General features: G+C 37.5%; 1 protein-coding gene across 2 annotated transcripts in view; it reads left to right on the forward strand.

The window, feature by feature from the left end:
- LOC119647267 overlaps positions 1–3,616 on the forward strand; it is a 94,102-nt gene extending 90,486 nt beyond the window's left edge. For both annotated transcript variants that reach the window (XM_038048156.1, XM_038048157.1), the window contains one exon: positions 1,541–3,616. In XM_038048156.1, coding sequence (XP_037904084.1) covers positions 1,541–1,801 — 261 coding nt within the window. In that variant the 3' untranslated portion in view covers positions 1,802–3,616. The remainder of the gene's footprint in view (positions 1–1,540) is intronic.
- The last annotated feature ends 8,569 nt before the right edge of the window (positions 3,617–12,185 follow it).

Consider the following 12,185-nt stretch of genomic DNA (forward strand, 5'->3'; position numbering starts at 1 on the left):
CGATAACCCCCCAATATCGCATGCCTGTCATTTATGTCTGAACAGTCCACAGCCCATCCGGCCGTATGCTGGACTGAAAACAAGTATCGGCAAGCCGGACGGCACTATCAGCTCAACTGTAGGCATGCACGACGTCGAGACGTAAAGTTGCGATACTTTTGTATGTGAGCATTTAAAACAGAACGCTGACTGCCTAGACGACCTGTCCGAAGGTAGCAAGTCGAAATATCAACGTTAGTTAAGTGTTCGCGATAAGTAGTCCAGTCTGCTATTAAAAGGTTTAATAGACCGCGCTAATCGATCTAAACTGGGGAAGCAACCCGTGCCTATGACATGCCAAGGCAGAACGAGTCTGTTAGGAAAAAAAACGTCGACGGTCGAAAGGTAGTGCTCGTACCGCAAAAAGAAGCCTTTTTTCATCCAATAAGACAGAAAAGCTTGGAATGGGCTCGACTACATAAATATTGTACCGAGGAAGATTGGAGGAATGTTTTTTAGTCCGACGAATCAAACTTCCAAATCAGTTTGTATACGAGCATTGACATAATACTGGGGTTCTGGACCTGATCACAGACTTGTCTTTCCAGTCAACCCGCTGGGAAATGCCGTCGCCATGTACTCACGAAGGGCGATCAGACTCGAGTGTGCACTGGGATGTAAGATAGGCTTCGTATCCGCTGGTGTGAGTGCTAAATCTGCACTTAGTATAAAACAGTACCGCGTGCGTTCCCGTGTTCTTTGAGAATGTAACATTACTCGGCAAGCGGCATGTGAACCAGCCGTTCCGATTTTTCTGGCGGCTGGGGCCAAGTATGTTTGTGGCCGTATCAATGATAACGCCCTTCAGGTGGTTGTGAAGATCACTTGTTTATGCTTCATCTCCAGGACATCCGTTAGCTGTGGTTATTGCGACATCTATTTCCCCCTTATAGGTGTTACGGGCGGCTGTGTTGTGCATGTCTTCAATATTCACTCTCATCTGATGGTCACAGGGGATTTTAGGCGATGTTGTAATTCGAGCCGAAAGCTTTATGCCCCCCTATATCAAGGCTGAGAGGTGGGGGCATTCAAAAAGCACATGGTCAATTTGGTTGAAAGTGGTCCCGTCTGGAGAGGTCCACGTATGCTTGTGAACCGCTTTCCTTGCAAACCAGGAAGCTGACGTAACGCCTAAATATGACTTACGCCCCTACTGATTTATCTCCAAGTATGATTTCGATGTCATACTTGGCACAGGCTTCGAGGATCCGCTCAACTGCCTCGTAGAAAGTATCCTTTTCCGGCTCTGCAGTCTCCTCTCTAGGGTTCGCTCTGAGTTTGGTTTCATTTGAAGAATAATAAGTATTTCATGATATACAGATCGCTGATGGATGTCACTTATTTAAACATGTGATAAATCTTTAATCCACTTCCAAATCAAATCAAGCGTCTACCAGAGTCTACCAGAGTCAGTTAAACTCACTAACAGTGCTGTAGTCCTACTTTTGTATTAAAATATTTCAAAATGATAATTTTACTCAAATATGAATTTCTATTGCAGGACGATTTTCTTCTTCGCCACTACGACAAGGGACCTTGCAAGAATAAATTAGGACATTCACGCGCTTCGGTAGTGTGGCATCGAGCCCAAGTAATCGGAATATTTGCTGGTTTCGGTATTCTGCTGTTGGTTGCCTCTCCCCTGCTCCTCCTAGCCGCCCCGTGCATAATCTGCTGCAAATGTCGAATATGCAGCGGTGCAACCAAACTAGACGACGGAGGCACGGATTTTGAGGAGACTGTCGCTGCTCGGCCAAGGTAGAGAAGAATTTAGTTACTATGCTCCTTCTAGGCGGATTGTTACAAGATACAAGTTGGCTTCTTAGCAGCAGTTTCGAATAGACACATACGTACTGAGTACCAAGCAAAACTAAGTGCCAGGAAAATGATTTCCTTTTAACATTATTAGTAGATTATTTTCTTTCAAGTTGAAATGTTGAAGTTCTGGCCTACAAAAATGCTTCGTAAATAAGTTGATTTTATGATATCGGAGATTGAAAATTTAATCTGTATTATGTAATTCTAATCAACGAAAAATATCGCAGCTAATTGCACGTATTTAGATATTATATAGCCTAGCGAGCATTTAACGATAAGCATAAGTTATACAAATTTTATGCTACATGTACTTATATTCTTCTTCCAAAATTTCCAAGTTCACATATACAGTTTTTCACAGTTTGTCAATATATCGCGTAGTCGTTTGACGTGGAAGTTCGTTAGCTTGAAATCTGGGAACAGATTAACGTGTAACCACTATTGCACAATGCCTTGCACCATCAGTATCACAATGCGCTCGATACAATTTCTTTGTTATTGAATACATATTTATCGGTAGAAGAGAGAATGGCAATTAACCTATATCTAGGTTTGTTTGAAAGGCATTTCCGGCGAGTTGGTTGGGATTATTTACGAATTCGCTATTTTTATTGAAAAAATATCAAATGGTAACAAAGATACAAAGATATGGCCAATTAGTGTACAAAAAGTTTAATTTTGTTTCAATGGAGAAACGTTTTATTATCATATTATGTGCAAAATAGATATAAAATCGTACATATCATCGCTTTAAATGAAAACACCACCAACGCAAGGATTTTGCAATAAAAATGATATTTTCTGTTGGAGATGATCATAAACTCTCGATTAGTATTTTAGAGTGACATAGTCGACCGCTATTCTTGATTTCTAATCACTTTCTGCTGACAAATGAGTACAATTAAACCCAAATGAAAGGTTAGGCCAACTGTGTGCATGAAATGGGGACTGCAAACGAACAAAGAACGTAAAAGTCATTCCTTTATCTGAAGCAGTGACGCAAATTTGAGTGGAAAGTGTTGAGAGCGCTCCTCACACGAATTCTTAAGTGGTTGATAATGGTATGCACAGACACACAAGCGTCATAAATTTAATATCCTAGAATATGACTGGAGAATGTACATAAGCGGAGGAGAGGTCGGTTGTAAGTTAAATTGTAGGATCTAGCGTGTAAGCGAGAATCATACTGAGGAGAGTATGTGTAAGGACTATATTACTGCAATGTATAAAGTTCGAAGTAGAAGTACAGTTCTAAGGTTATTTTCTAACGATTCTTATCCAAATACTATTTTTCTCCATATATGTATATTATGATAGGACACGACACATTTATATACGTTATGTGTTAACTGAATTGTGATATTTACAGTGATTCGATTTCAGAATATAGATTAAAGTGAATGAAAATACAATGCAAATACAAATATAATTTCCACCTGATTGACTTTGAATATAATTTGTCACCTAAACGTGCAAACATCTTTGAAATTAGACCTGAATGATTTGCGTTAAAGATTGTTTAACTTGGTTTGTTTACTCGTTTGAAGTGTTCTCAATCAATTTCACATATAGATAATGGTAACAATGTTCATATGAAATGTTGTTAGTCGATTTAAATAATTAATAATGTAATACAGTATCTATAAAATAATATATGCATACAATTTAATAATCAAATATTTAATTGTTTGTGGAATTCTTCCGTTCGTTTTATTCAATAAAGATGTTACAGAGTGAGTTTATTTGAAGCTTTGAGAAACTGAAGACGTTTTTGTTGAGCTTAACGGCACTCCTCGGACTATTCTGCCTTTACTTTACTTTACCGCACGTCCCTAAACTGACGAGTTGATTTAACTTTATATAATTTATTATTCACTTTATTCTTATCTTGGCAATCGTCTGTGAGTTGGGGCCTTCATTCCTTCATACTATCCCGATTTGTCATAAGAGGCCCTTAAAAGGACGGAAATTTCTGAGCCACAAACCTGAAAACTTTGCGATTTGACCGCCAGTAACAGGTAAGTAGGAGATAATCTAAAAATTTTCTCTATGACTGCTTGGGCGAACTTAAATTTTTTCATCGAATAAAAAATCTTCGGAATAAATTGCAATTTGTTCTTTATTAAGGGGTTAAGTGAGTTTCAAAGACTTAAAGTGGGTACATTTACGCTTTTTTAAGGTTTCGTGTAAACACAAACCCTTATTGGAATCGAGTCGATGTCTGTCTGTCTGTCACACCCGAATTATTCGGAAACGGCTGGACCGATTGATGCTGTTCCCGTTAGATGCAGCAAGTGGCGCCATTTTGTGTTAAGTTTAAGGGGGGCTCCCCATACATGTGGATTGCACCATCATTTGCACCAACATTTTTTTCATAAAATGTGGCTATGTGGGGTATCAAATGAAAGGACTCAATTAGTACTTTTCGAACAACCTGAAAAATCACAGTGGTGCATCTCTATGAAATCTAGGTCTCAAAATACATCCGGTTCCAATATCTGCATAAATAAAGTTAATAATAGTATACTAGCATACTTTAGAAATTCAACCGGAAACCCCCAGTTCATGCTAGAACGGCATTTGCGTAAAGGACGACATAGGGCACAATTTAGGAAGTTTGAAGAAAATCGAATTATTATTAACAAAGTTGTAGAAGGTGAAACTTTGCTATTTGCTGCGAGTTTCGTACATTCTACAACGTGTATGACGTCATCATCCACATCAATTCGTCAATACTACAACAAAGTCAGCTGATATGAATGGTTGGGGGGGGCACAAAGAAACATTTTATTTTAAGTTTTTGGGTCATTCGTATTGGGTTGGGGAAAAGAAATGTGGAATTTTGTCAATAGATGGCGACACGTAAACATATCGTGTGTTGTATTTATCGCATTGGGACATACTATACGGCGATTTGAACACGATAATCTGTGCTATAAATGTCTCTTTGACAGTGTTGTGATCGTACGTACGTAGCCTCAAGTTATAACGCATCAAAGATGGAGTCCAGCAAGCAAGAAATTCGTCATATTTTACGTTTTTACTACCTGAGAGGTAAAAATGCGGCCGAGAAAAATTGTGAAATTTATGGGCCCGAAACTGTAACGATTCGCACAGCATTGGTTCGATCGATTTTGTTCTGGTGTAGTGGATGTCGAAGATACACCCCGTACTGGTAGGCCAATCGTCGTAGAAACCGATGAAATCGTCGAAATCATCCAAGTAGACCGGCATGTGAACATTCGTTCGATTAACCAGGAATTGGGTATAGATCATAAAACCGTTTGGAATCATTTGCAGAAGATTGAATTCCAAAAACAAACTGAATGTTTGGGTGTCACACGAGTTGACGCAAAAAAATCTCTTGGACCGAATCAACACCTGCGATGCACTGCTGAAACGGAACGAATTCCACCCATTTTTGAAGCAGATGGTGACTGGTGAAGAAAAGGGGATCACGTACGATAACCTCAAGCGAAAAAGATCATGATCGAAGCGCGGCGAGCCGGCCCAAACCATCGCCAAGCCCGAATTGACGGCCAGGAAGGTTTTGCTGTTTGGTGGAATTGGAAGGGAATCATCCACAATGAGCTGCTTAACTGTAGCCAAACCCTTAATTCGGTCCTCTACTGTGAGCATCTCGACCGTTTAAAGCAGGGGATTAAACAGAAGCAGCCAGAATTGGTCAATAGGAATGGTGTTGTGTTCAACCAGGACAACGCTCGGCCTCACACATTTTTGATGACCCGCCAGAAACTACGGGGGCTCGGATGGGATGTCCTATCGCACCCACCGTATAGTCCGGACCTGGCATCAAGTGATTACCATCTCTTCCGGTCCATGCAAAACGTTCTTGGCGGTACTAAGTTGGCCTCAAAAGAGGCTTGCGAAAACTAGCTGAGTTTTTGCAAATAAGGAGGGGGGTTTTACAAGGGAGGGATAATGAAGTTGTCTTCTAAATGGCAACAAGTTTGCGAACAAAACGGTGCCTATTTGACTTAGATTGTCAGTTTGTTTGTTTAAGGTGAGAATAATATCTATGTCTGTAATATGTACGCATACCTTGTAGTTTGGAAAAATATGAAGAAATATATTGGATTTGTAACTGCGTAGAAGTTTCTCACATATTGCAAGATGAATACAAAACCTTTATACGGAATACGAGCTTCCGACATCCCGACTTGTTTATATATCAAATGAAATATTTTATTCAAACAGTTTATCATATAAAAGATACATATTTGATGAGGGCTTTGTGAAATTTTTATTAAAAAAAAATCGAAAATTCAGCCATTGGGACCTCATCTTCTGTGACCCTTCAAAAAAAGTTCTCTCGGCGTATCAGAGTGAAATTATGCGGTGTTTCCAACGATTAATTAATTGAAATAATAAAAACTTGTTGTTTCTTTTTCGTTGCACTGATGAAGGGAACAAGTGGTTCCCGAAATATCGGTATTTGCAAGAATAAATACCCACACCAACGAAAAAGAAACAACAAGTTTTTATTATTTCAATCTCTCGGCGTAGTTATGATAATTTAAGACAGATTCATGTAAAATTATTATAAAAAAACCAAAAATGTTCTGTTAGTAGATGCTTAAAGCTCGTGCTTGAACAAAGAAAAAAAATTAATTAAAATTTGCATTTTTAACGGAGTCGTGAGCCAAAAGTCCATTTTTTAATCACATTTGAACACGCCCCCATACCTCCCAAAAATAGTGTTTCGAGAAATGTGTGGCCACTCCCATTTTTCGTCTAATTTGAAGAACATGATAGTTTTTTCATATTAACTATGTATTATTTAGTTGCTACTGTTATTGTTTTTGGAAGATGTGTGTTTCTACTATACTTTGTTATATTTTTTTTCAATGTTCTGGTGACAAACCTTTTTTGAACGTAGTTTATAGTGAGCATTGCAATTTATGATATAATAGTTTTTTCATACGTATACGAATTTTAAAATTATTTAGGCTGATTTTAATTGAGTTTTGTGATTTTTAGGCCGAGATAAGACCCTTTTTATTTATTAATCAGTTATTTTTTTGAATATACAGTAAATATTTTTTATACCGACCTCGAAAGGGCCTGAAATTCGGTCGTTATAACCGTAGGTCGCTATATGCATACATGATGAATACTCCAAAAATACTTTTTATTAATGATAGAAAAGAGTAAGGTAAATGAGTGCAACGAAAATTACACATTCTGTGTAATTTACTCAACAAAATGACTCAGATGATTTTAGCTTCATTTTGATAAAAACAATCCGTCATTTTACTTTGTTTCGTGATTTTTTGTTTTCTAAAGTGTCTTTCAATTACTTTTTCCAAATGTAATAAAGCAACATCTGTTTTATCTTCTTTCAAACCTTCATTAAATGTAAAAAATGTTGAATCGTTTGAAACGCTGAAAATGCATCCTTGTAAAGAGGTGGGTGGAAATTGGTAGTTTCATCCGCTTCTATTTCGTCATTATTTATGTCTGAATTCAAATTTGGATTTCTGAAAGCTAAAATACATGTTCAGCCATACCCTCGACAGCTTCAAGTTCATCCTGAATATTAGACAAATAAAAATAAAACTAGGTAGCTTGCTCCTACTACAATAGATTTTAATAGTTAGTAAATACGTATTTCGAGAGCTACTTATTCTCTTCCCCAGTACTTAAGCTCGCCTGATTTACGGTAGGAATCACTTCGCCCAAGCCCGTCACACGTGACCACTCCTCATTAGCCACGATACGACGAGGAACGAGTTATGGGTTATACACTAACCCTTCTTAAAAAAAACAAAAGTTTTAAATTTTAATAATTTATTCGGGCAGCGTTCCTGCCAAAATCGCGATTACAACTCGATTTGTTAATTTCTATTTCTGACTTTTATACATTTGATTTGCTTAATATGATATGCTTACTTCGAAAATGCACATCCGGCATGTGCTAGAAAGATATCTGATACAATGAACTTGCCGGAAAAATGTATTTTATTACAAATTTGTGAAAAGTGCAATTTGGAATAAATTTATGTTTACTTAAGGTGAAAATATAGATTGTATGTAAATGTAGGATTTTAATGGTTGTTATGGGGACATAACTTCTCCCCCCTTGGATTCTAGCGATGGCCAGATAAACCGCGTCCTAGTGGTTGAGCTGGCAGGAGCTATGGGTTTAACATCTCGTCGATTGATAAGCTTTGCGCTGAATCTCCGAAGTGTTGATGTATAAAATATGATGTTAACGATGATAAGGATGGAGATGATGGTAAGTAGTGTGTAGATGTCCTTTTGTTCTATCGGTATTGGCAGGGTTTCGTTGGGTTGTCTCTTCACGAACTGGTATTTTTGAAGCTCTTTGAATTTAATATCGGGTCCTTTGAGTGAAGTTATATTTATTTTATTTAGAGTTGTGGGATATATATTTATTTCGTTCCAATGAAATAATTTCTTGGAGCTGTAGATCACATTGTTGATTGTGATTTCGCAATCCTTGAATTGGATGAGTAAAGTTCCATTTAGCACCATGCTATCAGGTCCACAAGTGGTGTTAATCGTTGTTGCTGGGGTGTTAATCAGAACTATGTGGTTTGGTTCTGGCTCGAAAATTTCCATTTCGTTCTCCCAATTATAGAATTCGCAATGGGCTGGTTTATTGTTCAACAGGTTTCCGATGCATCTCGAATCGGTCGAGTCCTGGAGATCAGCTGTTTGGGGACAATAGTATGTACCCTCGATGTTTTCGCACCCGCTGTTGACGTTTTGGATATGTTTGGGGTTCAATAGGAGGTAGGGTTTGGCGGAGATGATCTTACTGTTTTTAAGCGGTAAAGGGATAATGTGGAAGATTGTGAAGGACTCATTGTGAAGGACCGGGATTTGGATATTAAAGATTATATTTGTTCCATTTGCATAAGCCTGGAGCTTCAATAATTCGTACATGTGCTCATTAGATGTTATATTTAGGGATTGGTTTTCGAACATTAGTTGTATTTCGGATAGCTCGTTAGGATCTAATATCATTTTAGATATTATGTTCAGTTTAGCCAAAATAATTGCTTCCGATATTCCGGTCAAATGATCGTTAAGAAGGTCAATATTGAAGTTAATTTGGTTTAGAAATTGGCTATATTTCCAATTGGTATTGTCTTGTTTAATTTTGTTTTGTGCCGTTTCTTGAATGTATTTAAGGTAGCTGGTAATGGTTGTCTGTTGATGATTAATATGATTTGTGATATTTTCAAACCGTTTTATCATTTGTTGATTTAGTTGTGTTTGTTGATTTATTTGTTTGTTTATTACGTTTTCGTTATTTAGTATTTGATTAATTTTGGAATTAATTCTAATTGCATCATTTGCATCTAAGTTTCCGGTTATTGTTTTTATTATGGTGCCTAATCCGTTTATAAGCCCTCTCCTATTTCTAGTCTTAGGCATTAACGATATTAGTTTATTGTTTGTTTCTTTAAGTTTGGTTTTCGTTATTTCCAAAGTACTACTAATTTCTTCATTTGTCCCGAGTGTGTCAAGTGTCTTTTGTATTTTCTGGATATTGTCAGCGTATTTGTCAAGTTGCACGATATGTACCAATTCGTTATAAGATGTTATAAGTCTAGCGTCTCCAACTCGTATAGGTAATAACCCGTTCTTATTCGAGAGGTCCTGAACGTTCATTCTCTGCCCGTATGTTAGTATTATTTGTCTGGAATTTACGTTTCTTTTTTAGTTTAGCTTTATGTATTTTTTGGTTTTTATCTGTAATTATTGTTACTAGGTTATTTTGTTTTACTTTATGTTTACTAAATCTACGATTTAACTTATTTCTCCTGCACTCTTTTCTATATACTGTCGAATTTTCATTATATGTTTCTGGATTTTCTCTATTTTGGTTTAGCTTTTCTATTCTTTTGTTTGAATTTCTTTCGAGTAGTGTTTTTATCTCTGGGTATAATTTGGATTGGAAATCTTTCAGTTTTTCTAAATATTCGTGGTTATTTGTGTGCTCGATAGTGTTATTAAACTTATATGTCCTTCCGTAGAAGAGTTCGAACGGTGTGAGTTTGGTAGCCGAATGTATTGAGTTGTTATACGTTATGATAATTTCGTTCAGGATATCTTCTGGATCTTTCTCTTTATTTTTATTATATATTATCCGGTAGGTTTCTGTGATTGTAGAATTGAGCCTTTCAACTGGAGCGTTGCTGCTCGTTTGTTGGTATGAAGTTATATGGTGGTGGATGTCGTATTGCCTGCAGAAATCCTTGAATAGGGTAGATGTAAACTCAGTACCCTGATCGGTAACTACTGTTACTATATTTTTTGGAATGCCGTGAAGGCTAATGAAGTGTTTTAATGCCTTTATTATCGATAAACTATTTCGAGCCATGAGACGGTACGCTGCAGCAAATTTAGAGAATTTATCAATGATCGAAAGTACGTACTGTTTATTTATTGTGTATATATCTATGTGTATGACGTCGAGAGGTTTATCTGGTATTATAGGAGTCTGAAACTTTGGTTTCTGGGGGTTTCGGTCGTACTTTAGTGTTTGGCATGTTTCACAATTATTAATAATTTGGGTAATTTTAGTTTTTAGAAATGGGAAATAGTAATCTCTTTTGAGGTGTGCCACAGTCTCGTTTATGCCCCGATGGTTATTGTTTATGTGGTACTTATTGATCAAAGCATCTTGTTCATCCGACTCTTTAATTTCCTTTAAGATTTCTGTGCATCTAATCAACTTGAAGGTGCCCGATTGGGAGAAGTGTTTTGTATACACTTCCTGTAAAATTTTGAATATATCGTCTGTAGTGAAGACAGCTGTAAGACGGTTAGGAGGAACAAATTTTTTGAAGATTTCTATTAAGTTCGTTTCTGAATAATCTTGCATTTTGATAATTCGTCTTTGCTTGTTCTTAAAAGGCATTTCAAGGGATGTTTGTGGTCTATTTGCAGATTTCTCTAAGATAATTTGGAGTGAAAATTCATTCAAGGGTCGTTCGGAAATGGGAATACCTGTATTCATATCCTCATCGGCTGAATGTACTGTTGAACCTCTTGTAGTGTGTGTGGAAGGATTTGGGTCTATTGGACTATTTTCGCTGACATTAACATCGGCTCTGATCTTAGTTTTCTTACCCCTATTCTCACCGATTTTAATTCTACTCAAGGCGTCGGCGTTACTGTTTTGACTACCTTTTTTATATACCACTTCATAGTCGAATTCCTCTAATTTTAGTCTCCAACGAACAAGTCTGGAGTTGGGATCTTTAAGATTTAGCATCCAAGTTAGAGGTTTGTGGTCTGTGACGATTTTGAATCGTCGCCCGAACAAATAAGGACGGAAGTATTTGGTGGCCCATACGATGGCCAAAAGCTCCTTTTCAATAGTGGAGTAATTAACTTCCGAATCGGAGAGTGTTCTGCTTGCGTAGCAGACAGGAAAATCGTTACCTATAGGACCTTGTGATAGAATCGCACCAATTGCGAAATTACTCGCATCCGTTGTTAGAACAAACGGTTTTTCAAAGTCCGGGTGTTGGAGGATTGGCTCGTTTATGAGTATGTCTTTACATGTGTTGAAAGATTTAATATAACGGTCGTTGAATTCGATGGTTCGTCCTTTCTTAAGGCACTCAGTCAATGGTTTGGTAAGATTAGCGAACCCTCTTATAAACTTCCGATAATAACCAAGGAGACCCAGGAAAGATTTTATCTCTTTAGAAGTTTTCGGTAAAGGGAATTCTTTAATTGCTTGGACCTTATCTGGATTAGGTTTTATCCCTTCAGTTGTTATAATGTGTCCAAGGAAAGCAATTTCTTTCTTGAGAAATTCCGATTTATCTGGTTGCACCTTTAGATTGGCCTCGCGCAACCTCTGGAATACCTTCTTCAGATTCTCTATATGTTCCTGTAGGGAAGTTGAGTAGATGATAATATCATCCAAATAGACTAGGCAGATCGTTCCTTGCAGGTCCTTAAGTACGTTGTCCATGACCCTCTGGAAGGTCGAAGGGGCGTTCTTAAGTCCGAAAGGCATTCGCAAGTACTCATAATGACCGCCTTCTACAGTGAATGCCGTTTTTTGTACATCCCGGGGATCCATTTCAATTTGATGGAAACCACTAGCCAAATCTAGGGTTGAAAAGTACATTGATTTCCCAAGTTTGTCTAGAATGTCGTTAATGTTCGGTATTGGATATCTGTCCGTGATTGTCTTCTCATTAAGCTTTCTATAATCAATCACCAACCTCCATTTCCTTTTCCCGCTGGCGTCCAACTTTTTCGGGACAATCCACACAGGAGCACTCCAAGGAGAGTAGCTAGGACGAATCACT

Source organism: Hermetia illucens, chromosome 1, assembly GCF_905115235.1.
Source record: "Hermetia illucens chromosome 1, iHerIll2.2.curated.20191125, whole genome shotgun sequence".
NCBI classification, from domain to species: domain Eukaryota; kingdom Metazoa; phylum Arthropoda; class Insecta; order Diptera; family Stratiomyidae; genus Hermetia; species Hermetia illucens.